The 21,343-nt window shown below is 41.4% G+C and overlaps 1 protein-coding gene across 2 annotated transcripts in view; it reads left to right on the top strand.

The window, feature by feature from the left end:
- Positions 1-652: 652 nt before the first annotated feature.
- Positions 653-21,343, top strand: part of arl8ba (ADP-ribosylation factor-like 8Ba) — a 47,678-nt gene continuing 26,987 nt past the window's right edge. Inside the window, exon 1 of one of the 2 annotated variants that reach the window (XM_041192677.1) lies at positions 653-1,043. In XM_041192677.1, coding sequence (XP_041048611.1) covers positions 921-1,043 — 123 coding nt within the window. In that variant the 5' untranslated portion in view covers positions 653-920. The remainder of the gene's footprint in view (positions 1,044-21,343) is intronic. The other variant, XM_041192678.1, reaches the window with a different exon arrangement.

Genomic DNA, 21,343 nt, shown 5'->3' with positions numbered 1-21,343 from the left:
ATAGTAGTAACTACCCTTGACAATAAAGCAGCAGGATTGAGGGGGCTTGACAGGGTAGATGTTGAGAAGATGTTTCCATTAGTGGGGGAATCTCGAACTAGGGGACATAGTTACAGAATAAGGGGACACATTTAAAATTGGGATGTGAAGGAATTTCTTCTCTCAGTGGGTAGTGAATGTCTAGAATTCTCTATCTCAGAGAGTTGTGGGGTCTAGATCACTGAAAGTGTCTAAGGAGGAGGTAGATAGGTTTTTTGAAATATCAGGGAGTTGAGAATTATGAGGAGCTGGCATGAAAGAGGAGTTGAGGCCTGGGGCAGATCAGCTATGATCTTATTGAATGGTGAGGCAGGCTTGTGGCACCGAATGGCCTACTCCTGCTCGTATTTCTTATAATTTGTCGAAGTGTGGCATCAAGGACAAAACACTCAATTGGCTGGATCATGACTAGCGTAAAGGAAAAAGGCTGCGATTGCTGCAGTTGTCCAGTTCCTCCGCTGCCCTGATATTCCGCGCTCCAAACGCTAGAGTGTGCTGCAGCCGCCACTCCCGACTTCTGTGACGGTGGGGGCGGACCTTCCAGCATCCCAGTGTCCCCCACTATCGGTTCCTCCAGCATCCCAGTATCCTTCAGGCCCGCTCCTTCCGTATCCCAGTGACTAATTTTCCAGGACCCGCTCCTCCTATATCCCAGGGTCCTCCACTAAACCACTATCCTCCAGTATCCCAGGATCCTCCAGGGGTCGCTCCTCCAGTATCCCAGGGTTTCGCCGCTCCCAGTCACCTGACGGCTCGCGGTTTCCGGTGCTGTGTGACCAGCTGCCTCCTCCCACCGGTGTCCTGACCCAGTGCGAACCTGCGGCTCCTAGGCAGCGGCCTTTTCTGATCCGGCTCCGACCCTCCGCCCACACTCACTCAGGATGCTGGCGCTTTTCAACCGGTTGCTGGACTGGATCAAGTCGCTGTTCTGGAAGGAGGAGATGGAGCTGACTCTGGTCGGGCTGCAGTATTCGGGCAAGACTACCTTCGTCAACGTTATCGCGGTGAGTGAGCCTGCGGCCGACCCAGACGCAACCCCCCCCCCCCCAACGATGCATGCATGCCCCCCCACCATGTATGCATGCATGCATCTCCCCCGCTCTATGCATGCCCCTGCCATTCACCCCACCCCGCTGCCCCTCACCCGTGTGCATCCCCCTCTCCCCCCCCCCCGAATTCAATACGATCATGGCTTAATGAGCTCCATTTTCCTGCTCCGTCCCCATATCCCTTAATTCTCTGATCAAAAATCTGTATCCCAGCCTTAAACATATTCAACGATGGAGCCACCAAAACCCTCTGGGGTAGAGAATTCCAAAGATTTACAACCCTTCGAGTGAAGTAATTTATCCTCTTCTTAGTCCTACATGATCAGCCCCTTATCCTGAGACTGTGCCCCTGTGATTTAGATCTCCAAATCGGCAAAAACAATGTGTCCACCCTGTCAAGTCACTTCAGAATGTTGGAGGTTTCAATGAGATCATTTCTCATCCTTCTAAAGTCCAGAGTATATAAGCCCTATTTACTATTTCATCAGACAACCCCCCATCAACCCTTTGCTGTACCACCTCCAATGCAAGTGTATCCTATGCAAGTGTATCCTTTCTCGAATGTGGAGACCAAAACTGCACTACTCCAGAAGCAATCTCACCAAAACCCATACAACTGTAGCAAGACCTTCTTTTTTCCTGTACCCCAATCTCTTTAGAATACAGGCCAACATGCCATTTGCCTCCCTAATTGTTTGCTGCACTGGTAACTTTCTGCTTTTCATGTACATGCACACCCAAGTCTCTTTGAGCACCAACACTTAGACATTTCTGACCTTTTAAAAACTTTTTTTTATTCTTACAACCAAAGTGAATAACATCACACTTTCCTATATTGTATTCCATCTGCCATCTTGTTGCCCATTCACCTAACCTTTATATATCTCTTTGCAGCCTCTGTGTCCTCCCTGCAGTTTACCTTCCCGCCTAGCTTGGTATCATCAAATTTACATGAAGACTGTCTCCTTATCTAAGTCATTAACATAGATTGTAAATAGCTGAGACCCTAGCACTGAACGTAGCGACACTCCACTATTCACAGCCTGCCAACTTGAAAAAGCCCTGTTTATGCCCATTTTGTTTTCTATCCATTATCCCAGCTACTATATTACCCCCAACTCCATGAGCCCTTATCTTACCTATTAACCTTCTATGTGGCACCTTATCAAATGCCTTTTGGAAATCCAGGTACACTACATCAGCTGGTTCCCCTCTATCTACCCTACTCGTTACATCCTCAAGAAACACTTATAAAGTTTGTTAGACAGGATCTCCCTTTAGTAAAAACCATGTTGATTAGTCATACTGTGCTTTAAGTGTATTGTTGCTTTGTATTGGTGAGCAGGTTATTGCTGAATAAGTGCTGCTTGATAGCACTGTTGACAACTCCTTCCATTTTGCTGTGAGTTGAGGATGATGATTGATTGGGTTGGATTTCTCCTTTTTGTGGATAGGATATTCCTCGCAATTTTCTGCATTGGTTGATAAATGCCAGTGTTGTTGCTGTACTGCAGCAGCTTGGATAGAGACTGTTGTCCCCTCCTTGCTCATGTTTCTTTCCTGTTAAGCCATTCCTTCACCATTCCATCAAATCCTAAACTATCCCATTGTCCTGCCATACTTTTCCTATCCCTCAGCTCTATTCAGGCTCCTGCCATGCAGTTTCCACCCATCTCCCCACATTCCTTCTAGCTTCATTGATCACAGACAATGGTGAGTGAGTTGATTTCCACCGGTACAGCAGTGACAGTGTTAGACTTGCTGTCTGAATCTCTGGGCTAGGAAAATTGTCCAGTGTTTGGGCTCCTGAACCTAATTGTCCATTGTTTGGGCTCCTGAACCTAATTGTCCAGTGTTTGGGCTCCTGAACCTAATCTATTGACCCCTTGTGAAGAATGTGTATTTCTGTTAAGAATAAGATTAGCTGTAGCTGTGATGACGTTTACAGTATGATGGCTTACTCGCACTTGGCTGGCACACAGTAATGCCATTGGGGCAGGGTATTACAAGGTTTCTGGCACCAGTGGAACTGCACCACAGCAAGAGGAATAAATTGCAATGCAAGCAACTACTGTATTAAAAATAATTAGTCATTCTGACTGAACCAGATGAGTAATTAAACTCGTAATCCTGAAAATTAACACATCTTCTGCATAACTCAGTCACCAGTCTTTACTATGTTACTCAACTGTCTGGCTACATCTCCTCACAAAATGTCTGTTCACTTGTGAACAAGGCTCTTGCCATTCAAGCTTATTGTGCATGATTCCATCAACATTATAACCTTGTCAGAAACCTGGCTAAGGGTTCATGACACCTTCCCACTAAATGAAGCCCACTATGCCATCCACCATTTGACCCTCAAGACTGTCACAATGCTGGTGTAGATCTTATCACCGAATCACCATGAAAACTTTCTAAATATCTTCTCTGCTTCCCTTCCTGTACTTCTGTATTGAACAGCTTCTCATCCTTGATGACTTTAACCTCCACCTCAACTCATTCTCTCTATCGTCATGAGTTCATTTCCCTCTTATCCTTCTTTCATCTCTTCATTGTAAGCTCCCCAATCCATATTCATGGCCATCTCCTAGACCTTGTTGTCTCACACGGCTTCACTGCTCTGTTTGTATCAATCCTTGTATCACTCTCCACTTATGTTCCTATTCCCCTTCCAAACTGCACTTTCAAAATTCTAACTGCTTTTGGTCCACCACTCACCACGATTGCTGCAATTACTGATCTGCTCAACCACAGCCTTACCTTCACCTTTACCATAGTTCCTGTTGAAACTATTGCATTCTCCCTGGTTATTCCCCCTGCTCAATCTGGCTGGATCACATAAAGCACTATTGTGTTCTGCTCTGGTCTGCCAAAGCTACTTATTATTCCAGTATCATCTTGAAATGTAAATGTAACTACCCCGCTCTAATGCAAACTGTCTGAAACGCCTCTTCCCTATCTCCTCCACCCTCAGCTTGAACCTGTGAGGAACTCACGGAAGATGACGATTGAGACTATTGAATTAGTTGCCTCCACTGTCAGATGCTTGCCCTCCAATTGAATTTCGGGAAGACCAAAGCCACTATCTTTGCTGGCTGCCACAAACTCTGCTCCCTTGCTACTGTCTTCACCCATTCCCCTGGCAACTTTGCTGAACCAGACTGCAATCTTGGTGTCATATTTGACACCAAGGTAAGCTTCTGACTGCATCTGCTATCACTATGACAGCCTATCTCCAACATTGTCTGACTCTGCCCCACCCCCTACTCCCTCAGCTCATAGCTGAAACCCTCATTCACGTATTTGTTACCTCAGCACATCTGGCCAGCCTCCCACTTACCATCCATAAACTTGATGTCTAAAGCTCTGCTATCTGTGTTCTTAAGTCCTGCTCAGTCATCTCCCCTGTTCACTGACCTACTGTACATTGGCTCCCAGCTATTCTTAAATTCTCATCCTTGTTTTGAAACCCTCTGTGACCTTGCCCCTCCCCATCTCTAATCTACTTCAGCCCCACAACCCTCAGGATATCTGTGCCCTGCTAATGTTGGCCTCAAACATTCCTGATTTTAATTGCTCCACAATTGGTGACTGAGCTTTTTGCTGTCTAGGCCCCAAGCTCTGGAATTTTGGTCAACTGACCCAATTTTTTTTTGTCAAATTTAGCTCTGTAATGCTCCTGTGAAGCATTGGCATATTTTGTTAAAGGCGCTATACAAATACAAGTTAGTTTAAGGCAGAAGTCTAGAAGTGAGATTTTTTTCCCCCAGTTCACTTTCTATAACCCACTTGCATGGGCTTTGTTTAAGAACCTAAGTAGTAGGAGAAGGATTTAGATCATCCAGCTACTTGAGCCTATTCTGCCATTCGGGAAGATCCTGGCTGAAGTTCTAAATTAACTTCACTTCCTTATCCCTATATCTTTGAATTCCCTAAGCACCCAAAAACCTCGACCTCAATCTTGAATATACTCAATGACTGAGCATGTGGGGTAGAGAATTCCAGTGATTCACAACCCTCTGAGTGAAGTTGTTTTTCCCTAACTCAGTTCTGAATGGCCCAACCCTTATCCTCAAATTATGACCCTGATTTCAGACTGTCTAGTCAAAGGAAACGACTCTTAGATTCTACCTCTCAAGTCCTCTCAGAAATTGTTTCCAGTGAATGTTGCTTGTTAATAGATCTATTCAATTAAGCAGCACGAATTGAGAGTGAATTTACTTTCTGGGATGGCAGACTTTTATGGGCTTGAGGATTGAGGGTCCTAAGTTCCTCCATGAATTAAATTTTGCTCTCTTTGGTCTAAGCAAAGGTTCTCTCTCTCTCTCTCTCTCTCTCTCTCTCTCTCTCTCTCTCTCTCTCCCCCCCCCCCCCCCAACCACCACCACCACTAAATTTTAGTTAATATTGATAACCAATTCAGGCAATTGAGTTTCCTTATTGAATTTTATCTTTGCTCTGCACCATCCTGCAGCAGTTTGGCTGTCAGATTGCAGAAGAGGGCATGTGCTGAATTATACAGTGTGATGAGAATTAAATTCAAGTTAATACTGCTGCAAATAGGAATGCTACTTTTCAATAGTGTAATAGGAAGGGACGCAAAGGTGTACTGTTCACCCGGATGTTACTTTCTCTTTTAGCTTGCCAAACTGCATGTTCTAAATAAGCCTCCATTTTAGTTGGCGATTTCTTTCTGAAGATGACGATAAACGAAACATCCAGCATTGTGCAGTTTTAATGTGGAAGTTGTAGTTGGGCGTGGTCTTCCACTTAGTCTTGTACTAACTACCTGACTCAGTAATTTCTGTGGTGTAGATTGATTGCAGAATTATTGTAATGGACATAATTTAGCTTGAATTTGTGCTTCAGGTTAGTGTTGTTTTTGGCATTTTCAGACCAGATATATCTTTAGCTTTGCCACTTGGGGATTTTTTAGCCCAGCTTAGCTGTTTTTTGCTTTAGTTAATGTGAGCAGTGTTTCAAAGATTTTGGTTTTCTCTCTACAATGTTGTATTAAGTTGGTATTGTGCAATAAACCTCTATGGAAATGAAGCTCTTCAACATCATTGTTGCTGCCTAGATTCATGATCTTACATATTTGAGCTGCAAGACACCAGAATCAAAAGATGGAAAATGGTGCCATGTTTATTTGGTGTCAACTGTTGGTTCAGTCTGTGTTTTGGAGCAAGAATCAAAACTTGCTGGCTGTTGGTACTGACGTGGGAAAAAACCAGGCAACATTATGTATCTGGGCAACATCATGTACACACCATAGATTATTCAAGTAGTCATATTAGGCAGCTTGGGTTTATCCACATAACAAAAAATTATGCATTGAGATGCTCTGATTTGTTTTGAATGTGCCATTGAGTGGCAGTAATTAACTGACAGTGCTTAGATTTCTGTAGTAGAAGCTGAAGCAATGTGAATGCAGCCAAATGATCAGATCTATTATTGTAGTACTGAAACTGTGGAGCTGCAAAATTTGGTAGTCAGATACTTTGTGTAAAGGAAACTTGAACCCTGTGCCACATTGATTGAACAGAATGTGTTGTCTGAATTTGACCTGACTGCCTGCAGCAAATGACTGTTGCTTAACAGGACCTGGCGCAACACATCTTACTGTTGGCATGACTTGTATACCTAGGCCCTGATGGATACTATGTAATTTACATGATGCTGAATCCCTCATCCAGGCTGTTATTACTTCTAGACCAACTATTTCAGTACTCTCTTGGTCGATCTGTATCTTCCACTCTCCAGGAACTTGACCTCATGCAGAACTCTGCCTATATCCTAACTTTCACTGAGTCCGTTCACCTATCGCCCCTGTGCTTGCTAACTATGTTGGCTTCTGCTCTGGCACTGCCTGGATTTTAGAATTCTTATCCTCGTTTTCAAATCCACCCACCCCCTCCTTGGCCTCATGCCTCCCTATCTCTGTATCTTCCAGATCTGCATCCCTGAGGTCTTTCAGCTACTCTAATGCTGGCCTCTTGGGCACCCCCAGTTTTAATCACTCCACCATTGGCTGCATTGGTTGGTTAGTTCAGTTGACTGGATGCCTGGTTTGTGATGCAAAGTGACACCAACAGCGTGGGATCAATTTCCCGTACTGGCTGAAGTCATCTATGAGGTCTCAATCTCGCCCTGGTGTGGTGACCCTCAAGTTAAACTCACCACCAGTTGTCTCTCTGTTATGAGAGAGGAGCCTGTGGTCCTCTGGGACTAAGGTGGCAACACTCATATATATTCATGGTAAAAGTAGCCATCAGTGTTAAGTGGAGCCAGGCCATTTGGGGGTGAAATTGGGAATCACTTTTTCACCTAAAGGGTATTGGAAATCAGAACACCTCTTCTGGCCATTTTTAAAAGGCTGACTATGCAAGCACATTTGGTGTTTTCAAGATTGAATTTGGTATATTTTTGTTAGATTATGATATGCAGGGAAATGGAGCTAAGGTCGGAAATAAAGTTGAGGCCCAGGTCAACTAAAATTGGTGCAGGTGTGAATGGCCTCCTCCCATTCATATATTCCCTTAGCTGATGGAGTATCATTGATTTGGTCATAGTTTGTGCTTTAAAATATTTTGTCTTCTCGCTGTTGCTTCAAAAATGCCAGAATACCTATCTTGCAAGTACAGTGTGCTCTCTTATGAAGTCATTGATGAAACTTGGCCCCTTTTGATTGTAATGAAAAATTAGAAATGGAAAAGCAAGTGAAGCTGCAGTTTGTGTGAAATATGAAGAAAGAAACCTTGGGAATAAATGCAGGTATTGCCTTATGGCTCTGTGGTTAATATATGGTAGGGAGCCATAAAGGTTGGATTTACTCGGTGCTCTCTGATGATTTGGATATTCTCAGCCAAGGAGTTGGAAAATGCAGCCAAGGTTTCTGGTGGTGATTGTTGTCTAGCTACTCCAGTTAGAAGGTGCCTGATTTTCTAGTTTTCAGCTTTCTAATTTCACTCAAGAATCATTTCAATGAGGTAACTGAGACCTTCTAACGTGTAGAACTGAGCCCCAATGTGAGTTACCATTTTGGGAGCAGGAAGGGGAGAAATACCTTTAAGAAACTCTCTTTTGTGTATACTTGTACAACCAATATTTTTTTTTGCAGACCATGGTAGCAGTCAACTCCATTTTTGAGGTGGAGAGTGAGCTGATAATGCATGAGCCTCTGCTTAATACACAAGGTTGTGTCGAGGACGCAGATCATGTTTGGCTCTTCCTTTCTATGACTGTGCTTTACTGCTCAAACTCTGCAGTCAGGCTAAAATCAGAATCTTAAGTGCTGAAATTGCAGCTGGATGCATACCCATTCAGCCTGTGGTATACAACAATTTGCATTTATATCGTGCTGTTAGCATAGTAAAAAGTCTCATGGTGCATGCTGTACAATAATGCTTGTAATTCTGACTTTCAATTTATAAAGAATGCATGTTTTATGTACATTGGGCTGCTTGGGATGCCATTGAAGCTTGTCATGTCCTAGTGCTCACTTTTGGAGAACTGGGTGAATTTGATGCAAGCGATTATAGTTATTGTGCCTTTCTATTGGTTTGAAAGGTGACCTCTTGGAATTTGTTTCCTTGGTGGCTGGCAGTTATAGGAGATGTACACTTGGGGATTTACTGCCACTGTTTTATGCTGCATCTGGAACCATGAGTTGAGAAATGGCTTGCTTAATTCAGATAACCAGTATTATGAAATGTTATTTCAGCAATATTATTGTGGCCTGATTAAATTATCAAGTGGGTTGAAAGATACAAGCTAATTGTGTTTTGAAGATTTTTAGGTATCTTACACAGGCCAGGATTGAGTTGCGATAATCACCATTTCCTTGTTCCCTAGCGACCTTTTTATTTGACTCATCAGTCTCGGTGCTGGTCATGTTCTGAGATATTGTCAGGGCAAATGGGAGTTTGGTGATTAATGTGCACATGTTTTGAATAAAGATGCGGGTGCAGTTTTTCTTGTAGGTTTTTTTTTGCAGCATTGCTATTTTTCCCCCTTAGTAGGTTATCTTTTGGAAAACTCTGGAGTAAAATTTGATGGTACTGGATTTGTGTGGGGAAAGTTGATTTATATTTTAAGACAATTGTGTGGAATCAAACATAGGTCAGTGTAGGCAAATAAGGATCTTCATTCTGAACAGAATTATCAGGTTGCAAGAAGCATTCTGCACTTGTAAGTAGAGCAGCCAATTGTTCATTCCTGAAGGAAAACAATTAAATGAGCATGTTTTTTGTCTGAGGAGTACGAATAATCTTTTTTTAAGCTGTGTACCTATTGTGTGCAGGCAAGTCCTGTAGGTTATTATGGCATTTGTTAATTGCTGCTTACTTATGCTTAGTTTTCAGAGATGTGCAATCAAGGTGTCATTTACCTGTTCAGAGAGTAGCAAAAGATTCCATTTTTTGTTTTTTGAAGAAGAGCATAGTGCCCTGTCTTGGCCGACATTCCTGATGCAACCAACATCACCTGTTGCAATTTATGGACCTCTTCAAACTAGCAAATTCAACTTGTCCAAAACTCAGTTTCCCAATTTCCTGTACTGCACTAAGCCTGTTCTGCTCATCAACCCTGCATGTCAAATTTAACACCCTCATCTTCAAAGATGTGCATGCCTTTGTTTCAGAAGAACATTGCATTCTCCAGAATTGATGCCTTCTGGAATTTGCTAACAGCACTGTGGGTATCCCTACACCACGTGGACTGAACGATTCAAGAAGGCAGCTCGCCACCACCTTTTCGAGGGCAATAAGGGATGGGCAATAAATGCTGGCTGAGCCAGTGATGCCCAAATCCCTTGAATGAATTTAAAAATTCCTGTCTCTCCATGCCCCTCCCCTATTTGCAAAGCTTTTAACTTCCTTTGTCCTGTTCCCTGCCTAAACTGCTCCATCACTTGACCTTTTTTCCTAAGTTTGAAAACTTTCTCAAAGCTCAGCTTTTAATTCAAGCTTTTGACCATCCCTTTTAAACCCTGTCCTGGCTCTGTTGAATTCCTTGTAATATTACCCTGTGGACCTCCATACAATGATTCATCTCACCAATAGATGTGCTATATAATTGCTAGCTGTTTGCAAGTTGCTGGCCTTTTAACAAAGGGAGCTGTGAAGTAAAGAGGCTGATAGTGATCAGATCAAAATGTTCAGCCACAAAAGGGGCATTACTGATAATAAAGCTTGGGACTGAGTTCTGCATTATTGCTGATGTGACATACCAGATAACAGTTGATATGATCAATTTTTACTTGCTCCCTGTCATATGTATTGAAGCTAGAGCTTTCTAGCAACCTGTCCACTAAATAACAGCATGTTAAAGTACCTCTAAAAGGAAAGAAAGCTATTGTACAAAGCCTTAAAGCAGTACTTGAAGATTTCTTGGTACAAATGAGCGTGTGTAAAGTTAGATTACACACAGTGCTGAGAGGTTTGGGAGATCATCCAAGAGATGAATAAGTGACTTGTATTCATAGAATTATAGAAACTTATAGTATGGAAGGAGGCTATTTAGCTCATCATGTCTGTCCTGGCTTTTTGAGTGGTTGTGTTTTGTCCCATAACTCCACTTTTGTCACTAGTGCAAATTCCTCATCCTCAACCATATGCCCAACTCCTTTTTCAGAATTATTAATGAAAACAGCTTCCCCCATCTTCTCAGGATGTTCTGGATCCTGACATCTCAAGAGAAATATTCTGTTTTCCCTCTAAGGTCTTTTGCCAATGATTTTAAATCTATGACTACTAGTTGTTGACCCACTTGCCAGGAGTGCAGTTTTTCTCTCTATACACTACCAAAACCCCTCAGTATTTTAACCTCTAGATGACCATTCAACCTTCCCTGTTCCAAGGAGAATGGCCTTAACATTTCCAGCTTCTTCCCATAACTGAAGCCCCTCATCCTGTACCTTTTCTAAGGCCTCTACACCTTTTTTTCATTGACTCACAAGATGCGTGTTGCTGGCTAGACCAGCATTTATTGCCCATCCCTAATTGCCCTTGAGAAGGTGGTGGTGAGTTGCTTTCTTGAACTGCTACAGTCCATGTGGTGTAGGCACATGCACAGTGCTGTTGGGAAGCGAGTTCCAGAATTTTGACCCAGCGACAGTGAAGGAGTGGTAATATATTGCCAACAAAGGATGATGAGTGGCTTGGAGGGGAGCTTGCAGGTGGTGGTGTTTCCATGCATCTGCTGCCCTTGTCCTTTTAGGTGGTAGAAGTTATGGGTTTGGAAGGTGCTTTGGAAAGAGCCTTGATGAGTTGCTGCTGTTCATCTTGTAGATAGTGCACACTGATGCCACTGTTAATGGAGAGAGTAAATGTTGGAGGTGATGGATGGGGTGACAGTCAAATAAGCTGCTTTGTGCTGAGTGCTGTCGAGTTTCTTGAGTGTTGTTGGAGCTGCACTTATCCAGGCAATTGGAGAGTGTTCCATCACACTCCTAACTTGTACCTTGTAGATGGTGGACAAGCTTTGGGGATTTGGGAGGTGAGTTACTGTGCACAAAATTCCCAGCCTCTGACCTGCTCTTGTAGCCACAGTATTTATATGGCTGGTTCAGTTTCTGGTGAATGATAACCCCCAGGATGTTGATAGTGGGGGATTCAGCGATGGTAATGCCAAGGGGAGATGGTTGGATTTTTTTTTTGAAGATGGTCATTGCCTGGTACTCGTGTGGCATGAATGTTACTTGTCTCTTGTCAGCTCAAACCTGGATATTGTTCAGGTCTTGCTTCACTTGGACAAGGACTGCTTCAGTATCTGAGGAATTGTGAATGGTGTTAACATTGTGCAGTTGTCATTGAACATCCCAACTTCTGACCTTATGATGGAAGGAAAGTCATTGATGAGGCCGCTGAAGATGGTTGGGCCTAGGACCCTGACAAATTGCTGCAATGATGTCATGGGACTGAGGTGATTGACCTCCAACCGCAACCATCTTCCTTTGTGCTAGTTATGACTCTAACCAGTGGGGAATTTTCATCTTGAATACCATTGACTCCAGTTTTGCTAGGGCTCCTTGATGCCATACTTGGTCAAATGCTGCCTTGATATCAAGGGCAGTCACATTCATCTAGCCTCTGGATTTCAGTGCTCTTGTCCATGTTTGAACCAAGACTGTAATGAGGTCAGGAACTGAGTGGCCCTGCTGGAACCCAGACTGAGTGTCAGTGAGCAGCTTATTGCTGAACAAGTGCTGCTTGATAGCATTGACAACCTCTTCCATCACTTTGATCGAGTAGACTGTTGGGGTGGTTATTGACTGGGCTGGATTTGTCCTTTATCTGGGCAGGAAACCTGGGCAGTTTTCTACATTGCAGGGTAGATGCCAGTGTTGTAGTTGTACTGGAACAGTTTTCCTACAGTTTGCCCAGAATTGTCCACAATGCTCCAGCTGAGGCCTAACCAGTGATTTAAAGTTTTAGCAGCGACTTCTTTGCTTTTATATCCTATTCCTCTTCATATAATCAAGTAATTAAATGCTTTAATATTTACCTTTTCACCTTGCCTTGTCACCTTTGAGGATTTTTGTATATGGATGCCAAGGTGTCTCTATTCATCTACATTTCTCAATTAGATTTTTTATGTTTATGTATTTTCCGTTGCTATTTGTGAAAGACCAACCTTCCATTAGTCCTCCCCAAATGCATCACTTTGAATTTTCCATATTGAACTCCATCTGCCATGCCTCTGCCTATTTCACCATCCTGAAGTCTATAACTACCTTAATCAATATCGACTTTGCCAAGTTTTATATAATCTGCACACTTTTTAATGCTGCTCCCTACACCTGGGTCTAGGCCATTTGAAAAAAATTATACCCAAAATTGACCCTTGGGGAGCACCACTGCCAACCAGTTTGGAGAAAAATCAACCCATTACTACCCTTTGCTTCCTGTTATTGAGCCGATTTTGCTTCCATACAGCTCGTTTCTTTCATTCCATCTTATCAAGCCTCCTCCTCCTACACTTTCTCAAATATCTTCTGAAAATCCATACGTACAACATTTGCACTGTGGCAAGCAACACTCTGTTAACCACATCAAAGGATTCAATCTAGTTAGTATGATGGGCATTTACTTTTAACAAATCCATACTGATGCCCCTTGTTAAACTTTCACTTGGGAACAGCACGGTTATTTTTTCTCTTATAACGGCTTCTAATAACTTGTATTAATTTAGCACTTCTAACTTGTGGTCATCTGTCATATTCATTACTGCTCTCATATGATCTCCACCCCACTTTGTCATTAGTTGTTATGATTTTCGCTTCCCCACCCACATTCTTGTCTATTGCATAGAGTTCAGCTATTTGCTTGGATGGAATAAAATTGGAATCAAACCAAACTCATGATGAAGAGTGAAATATGGATTCTTAAAGCCTGCAGCATGTAATGCAGCCTAAAGACCCTTTGAACTTCAATGATTCACGATGATTTATTGCAAGACAGTGGTGACTCACAACTTGGTCAGTTGTGGTTTGTATCTCATCAATTCTAGAGATACCTGTTAATGCTTGGACCAAGTATATTAATATTCAGGACAAAGTTATGACTGCTTGATTTATTGACATCAAAAAGATTGGACCTTCAGCAAAGAAAAAAGCTTCCATCTCGACTCTTTCTCAGTATTTCTAAAGTTGTTTCAGTGACTTGCAGTGGTCATATTTTTATCTCACTTGCCAGATTTTTCTGATTTTAATTTCCTACATCTCCATTTATAGTGGAAAATGCTGACGTACATTCGTCACTAAGCGATCTGGGAGAGGGTGGGATGGTTTTCTAGGAGTAGCAATATTTAAGAGATATTTGATTAAGGTGTTCAATATCACGAAGGGTTTAAATGGAATAAGTGAAAAACATTTTCAGTGACAGAGTTATGATTACCAAAGGATGTGAATTTTAGGTAACTGGCCAAGAACCAGGGGAAATAATTTTCAGATCTGGGATCTGTTACCCGACAGGATTGAATCGTTTTCAGAAGGAAACTGGACTATTACTTGGATTGCAAGATTGTGGAAAGATCAGGGATATGGGACTAAATGGGTAGCACCTTGGGCATGATGGACTGATGGCATCTCACTATCATTCTGTGATTTCAAGCTCTTTGCACTTGAAGAAAGAGCAGGTCCATCAACAAATATGGAGAAAAGATCAGGTAATAATTTGGATGTGGATGTTTTGTCAGTTTGTTCTGTCTTTTGGCAGTTTTGTTGAAAACCAGCTTGATATTATCATGCCAGTTTTGCAGCTGTAAAGCTCTGATAAACATGGAAGTGTTACTTGGTGAACTTCCTTTAACTTTTTTAATATGTATACTTTCTCATTCAAGTTTGAAGACTTATATTGCTATATGAGTAAAGCACAACTTTTACCCATCAATAGAGATAAAAGGGAAATATCTTGTAACCCGTTTAGTTGTATTATTGCTGGTTGATCTTTGGCTCACCTATATGTAAGTTGACTTAAGCCAGTAATTACTTGTTTCAGCATTGGATGTTTGTGTGCCATTTTTGAAGGGCACCTGCATAACTTGTTGGAAGTTGCAGTGAGCTGTGCTGCTCTCTTGCATGGTATAAATACTTGGCTTCTTTTGAAATATCCTGTATTGTGTGTACATCTTTTTTGAAAATGTGTGAGAGCCCCCCAGTTAGTATTTTCTGACAGTGTCGAAGAAACTTCCCACAAGACGAGAAGTTGTTTGGTGTAATTACATGCTGCTGAGTGGAATGCAATCTTAAAGGAATTTTTTTATGACCATTCAGGTTTGGTTTTATCATTGCTATCTTAGTGTCCACTTATTAGAGTTAAGTTGGTGCGATGTTAGTTTGAATGGCTTGTTGGAAGTGAAGGCATGCAGTTAGAATACTGTGTGCAGTGTTGGGCTTCATGTTATGGAAGAATATTCACGCTATGGAGAGTAAACGACTCTCATTTTCTTGGATGTTGTAATGAATTATAAATAAAGACAAGAAAAACTTGGGCTTTTTTCTTGCATTGCTCCATAATTTTAATCATCGAGAGAGAGAAACCGTAGGCATGCTGCTTCCGGCCAGTTAGGGCTGTAGATACAAGATGAAATGCAGAAGATTTAGAACAGCAGCCGAAGGAGATTTCTTCAGAATAATGAAGCTGAGAGGTTCACTTCTCATGGTTAGTGGGTGAGGGAGACATGGCATCAACATTCAGGATTAGTTTGGACTTGTGGATAAAGAGATACAAGAATAGGATGGGTAAGCTTGAAGGAGACTTGTCATGTGCAGAGCAAATGCTGACATGAGTTGATTGATTGGATCCAAGGGCCTTTTACATGTTATAACTTTAATGTATTTGAGCTTTGGAGGTCCATGATTTTTGTGCTCGCGATAAGTTCTTATAACTTTCAAACCTGTGATCTCCGTTGTCTGAAAGAATGAGGGTAGCAAGCACGTGGTAACAACACCACCTGCAATTAATTCTTCAAATCACACTCCATACCGTTATATTGGCGTTATTTCATAGTCACTTGATTTAAATCCTGGAACTCACTATCAACAGCTCTATGGGTTCAATAAGATGATGCACTACATTTTCAAGGGCAGTTGAAGACAGGCACTAAATGCTAACCTTAACAGTGCCCATATCCCATAAATGAAGAAGAAAAATCTCTTCAACCCTGGGCATATTAGATGATATAATTGAGTTTGTGAATAATAATGTCTCGGTTCTGAAATTTGACCCTGGATTTGGAGGAATTACATGTCCGATTTGAGGTATCGGCAGGTGGAAGGAAACTACTTCAGAAGGTCTATTTTTCCAATAGAAATTTCAGAATTGGGCTCAAATAGAAACATTGTTACATTCATTAATCTACCAATTCAAACACAGTACATGGCAGGAAAAAGTGAGTCAAAAGTGTGAATGCTGCTGTTCGAAGTGTTTTATTGGGTACTTGTTTTGCATACTTCAAAATTGCTCTGTACTTAGATGAAAGTGTCAAAATTCTTGTATCAGAACTTCTAACAATTTTGCTACGAGGAATGAAGATACAGTATTGTAATGTACTGTGCCTTAGACATGAAATTGAGTTACTGTTTTCTTTTTTGCCAGCCTAGTTGTTGAAGGGTGCCAGTACATGTATGCAATTTGGCTGTGGTGCTGGCATGTGAAAAATATTATTACGTCACGTGTTGAGTCCCAAGGGCTGCCTACCCTTTTTCTTTTTCTTGTAGCTGGACACAGTATAACATGAACTACAGAAAGAAAGACTTGCATTTATATAGTGTCTTTCACAACCTAAGAATATTTCAAAGTGCTTTATAGCCAATGAAATACTTTTGATGTAGGAAGCATGGCAGCCAACTTGTGCACGGCAAGACCTCATGAAGCAATAAAATGGGGACCGCATAGTCTGTTTTCGTGTTGGTTGCAGGCTAAATATTGACTACGATGCTGGGAGTAAACTCCAACACTTCACAATAATGCCCTGGGATATTTTACGTCCAGCTCAGACAGCAGACAGGGCTTCAATTTAATGTTTTATCTTTCAGTAATGCACTGGAGTCCTAGTCTAGTTTTGCTCTAGAATATGGAGAACATATGATCAGTGACTGGTCAGTTGTGAGGAGAATGGTCTGCTTTGTATCCTTCCTACTGTCACTCATCCCCCGTTCTGAGCCTTGTGTGTTTATGGCAGTGGGGTGTTAACTCGGAAGAGTCACTTCTGTCTGTCCCCTTAGTTGCTGGTGACTGGTTACACATGTTTAGCTGAAGGCTGCTGTTTGTATTGAAGGCATTTATCCTGAGAGCCTTAATAAAATCTCTCAGTACAGTCAGAGTTAATGAAATTTGCAGAAGGCAAAGGATTTTTTATTGTCCTAGGTTAGTTTGATTTGTAGTCTCCAACTGGACAGTAGATTTAATCATGGAATGATGCAGTGCAGGAGGCCATTTGACCCATTGTGCCTGTATTGGCCCTTTGGAAAAGCTATCTAATTAGTCCTACCCCCCCCCCCCCCTTGCTCTTTCTCCACAGTGTGGCAAAGTTTTCCTTTTCAAGTATTTGTTGAATTCTTTTTCAAAAGTTATCGAATTTACTTCCATCACCCTTTCGGACAGTATGTTGCAGATTATTTTGACTCGCTTTGTAAAATTTTTTTTCCTCACTGTCTTTGGTTCGTTTGTCAGTTACCTCAATTCTGTCTCCTTTGGTTACTGATCCTTTTTCAATTGGAAAGTTTCTTATTTACTATGTCAAAACCGTTCATGGTTTTGAGAGCCTCTATCATATCTCTCTGTAACTTTCTCTCTCATATCAAACCTAATTTCTCTACTCCCCACGTAACTGAAGCCTTTCATCCTTGGGACTATTCCAGTAAAACTCTTCTGCAAACCTTTACTTTGACATCTTTGGGATTTGTGAAAGTCCAGTACTCATAAATGGCCACATCATTCCAACTGGTGCATAACCAGTGCTTTGTAGAGGTTTAACATAACTTGCTTTTGGGGATCAAGGAATTCTGCTTCTATAAACTCCCAGAAAATATAATTTTATTGAGCTATAAACAGGTTAAAGTAAATTAAAATGTGGACTGTAGAAATGCTGCCCTGTAGCTGAAATATTGACCAACAGTATGAATGTAGTATAATTGTGCTGAAAAGGTGGTCATTCTTTGAGTTTTTCTATTAATGACTAGCTGATTATTCAGCTTGTCTGTGATGGGAATTCCATTTCTTATCCCCATCTCCCCCCTCCCCACCACCACTTTTCCAACCAGTGGAAAGATTTATTCAGCTTTCAGTTCCGATGAAGGCTATGCCCAGAAAATTAATGTATTTTCTCTATGGGTATTGGCTGACCTCCTGCACACTTTGAGCATATTGTTTTAGGTGTTCCTCTGCAAACAAATTTATCAATGTTAACTTATTGTGGAGTAGAAATTGAATTTGATTTGTTGATTGAGGTGTTCCAGAGTAATCTTTACCAATGACATATTTTGTTCTGTGCTATAAAGTAAGGGTGATTGCTATATTAATGATGCAGTGATACCTCCAGACTAGTCTGATTAGCCAGTATTGTAAAGTCACAAGATCCATTACTCACTTTCAGTTAAGTCAAAGTCAGCTGATGGTCTTATGCTTGTTATGTTTTTATGCCATTTTACTGCTAATATATCTTCACACAATCTACCTCTTAACCATGCACGAGTAATGCACAGTTTTCAAAGAATTGCATGGAATTTTAAACATTTTAGATGTCCCAATCTACAGAATGCAGTGTTAGATTAATCACCTTCCAAGGCACTACTGCCTTAGGGAGTTTACATTTCACTAAGACTGCTTGCACTAAATTCTCCAGCGTGTAAATCTATTTTGGTTTGCCCTTTCCATTCTAATCTGAAATTTTTGTTCAGTATTTTAGTCTGTTGTGGTACTGCTGTGCAAAATTGAGTTTTGGCATTATAACCAGAACTTGTTACATTGCAACTGTTGCTGTGTGAACTGAAGATACCTTGCTTAACTATTTCCTCTAGAGCTGCAACTGCATTGTACAGTGCCTGCAAGCTGGAGCTATACACAGTGCTTTGTAAAGGCACTTAATAACCAAGCTGTCACAACCCAAAACATGGACAAACGAGTGGATTTGAAGGAGAGATGAATAGCAAGGCAGGTGATTTAGGAAGTGTGTGCTAATGTTGGTGGCTGATGCCATTAGAATGGTGTACCACAATTTGTCAGTTAGTTTTGATTTTAACTAGGTCAGCTCCCGTTCTGTGCTCAGTGAAAATCCAACAGAAATGATTCAAACAAAGAATAATCATTGAGATGAGCTTAGAGTTGGGCTGCGATGTTGCATTTCAAGACCTTGCAGATTGAAGGGAGGTTGGTGAATTGGTGGAGAAGATGGAGGGCTTGTGGATTTTTTTTTTGAAGAATGGGCGATTACTGCCTTCTTGACATCTTGGAGGATGAAGTCTGAAGAATATTGCTAAGCAATATGCCCAGGAAAAATGGTTATTTGGTAAGGAGCTGAAGTTGGCGGAAGGCCAAAGAGGAAGATGCAAGAGAAACTAAAGAAACTGAGATTAGGGTTGGGTTGTAGAAAGGGTGGGGGGAGGGGTTAATAATCTTACGGGGAACGTGATGCTAGCTGAGTGGAAGGACTTGACCTTCTGAGATGAACCAGTGTGAGTTCCTCACATTTGGTTTGGGAGGTATGTAAGAGGATTTTTTAATAAATTTATTCATAGGGTGTGGGCATCACTGGCTAGGCCAGGATTTATTGCCCATCCTTAATTGCCCTTGTTCAGAGGGCATTTAAGAGTCAGCCACATTGCTGTGGGTCTGGAGTCACATGTAGGTCAGACCAGGTGAGGACAGCAGATTTCCTTCCCTACCGTTCATTAGTGAACCAGGTGGGTGTTTACAACAATCGGCAAAGCTTTCATGGTCATCCTTAGACTTTTAATTCCAGATTTTTATTGAATTCAAATTCCACCATCTGCCATGGTGGGATTTAAACCCAGATCCCCAGAGCATTACCGTGGGTTTCTGGATTACTAGTCCAGTGACAATACCAATATGCCATCGCCTCCCCAGGAGAAGGGAATTAAGGGTGGTGGCTTGTTATTGAGTTGTGCTGATAATCTGGAGTGGTAGAGGTGTGGCATTACTTAAATGTTCAGTCAGAAATTGTGGCTGAAATCATCAATGTGGCACACAAATCCACAGCTGCTAGATAGGAATTGTTTGGTATTGTGAAGGAGCAAGTTGGTATGCTTTAGAAGAGGCAAAAAATGTCAAGTGGGGGAATATTTCTTCCAAGTACTCCAGCCCCACCCATACCTATTCAAAATGTTAATTGGGAGTAACAAATTTTACTTTTAAAATGACAATTTACTCAGTTTTGAAGAACTGGCAAAGTAGTTTGAAGCTACTTCTGAGATGATTGCCACTCGTTAGAAAAGTTGTCATTTTTATTACTGCAAGTTACAACATCATGCAGCACTCTTTATGTTGAAATGTTAACAGTAAAGCTAATGTCAGATTAAGCTTCTTCTTTTGCAATGATTCCAATTAACTGACTAGTGTAAACTTTTTAAGAAACTGGTTATGAAAGACACTGGAGGTCAGGATTGGTGATGGTGACCAGAACATACCTTCCAGGACCTTGGACGTAAGAACAGCTATCAGGCGAAAAACAAGGGGATGTGAGGGGTGAATAAGAGATATTCATGCAGAACCCTCCCCCTGATGTGAGCTGAGATCAGGAACCAATGCTTGGGGAGTTGAACACGTTCAATCATTCTCAAGTATAGCTAGTTGGAGCAAGAGGAACGTTTCACTACATCCAGTTCAGGCCATTGCGTTTTAGATTGAGTTACAAAAACAAGTTTTTGTTTATTACCTTGGCATTAACTCCTGCACTTCATGTAATTCACTTTAGTTTTGGAGAGAGAGGAGGGGAAATACAGCTGCAAAGTGTACAGCCTTCATGAAAACTCCCATTACCAGTCAATCAGATGCTCTAGTTTCATAATGTAATGGGCCAATTTGTACCAAGTTGCCAGAAATTAGGGTCCTGTTGCAAACCGATAGGACAGGAGCCGGACAGGAGGTGTTTCCCACCTGGCTGATGTGACATCTGATGAATGAATCATGCCATGGCATGTCAGCCAGTTTCTATCTTTAAGCTGTGTACCAGTATAGTGGAGCATGTTTTCAGTGAACAGAAATAGATATCCAGTGAAGTCATGGATTACTTTAATTTAAAAATGCCTGTGCTGTTAGTGCCAGTTAGTTTTCTACTGTCAGTAATTTAAATAAAAAAAACTGCATTGTAAAGTTCTAATTTACATACAGTAAATTTTACAATAAACAGTCAAGTTTTTGACTGTTTCCTATTATAAGCTAGATCCTGAGCATTCTATTCACTTAAAGGTGGGCACCAAGCTTATTTAAGGATGTTCCATTGCTTTGAAAAGACTTGAGCTGGGTGTTGGTATTGGAAGGTACATATGTCGCTTTGGAAAAGCAAAATTGGAAATAAATACAAGCCTTTATTAACACTTGTAAATAGTGCAAGATATTTAACTGTTCAGGAATGCTAACTTATAGAACACAAGAACATAAATAGGAGCAGGAGTAAACCATTCGGGCCTTCGAGCTTGCTCTGCTCTTCAATAAGATCATAGCTGATCCGATTATGGCCTTAACTCCACTTCTTCACTTTCCTTATACCCCTTGACTCCCTTTGAATCAATC

This window comes from Carcharodon carcharias, chromosome 7 (genome assembly GCF_017639515.1).
Source record: "Carcharodon carcharias isolate sCarCar2 chromosome 7, sCarCar2.pri, whole genome shotgun sequence".
In the NCBI taxonomy this organism is placed as follows: domain Eukaryota; kingdom Metazoa; phylum Chordata; class Chondrichthyes; order Lamniformes; family Lamnidae; genus Carcharodon; species Carcharodon carcharias.
Note: the sequence above shows the minus strand (reverse complement) of the source record. Positions and strands in the feature narration are given on the sequence as shown.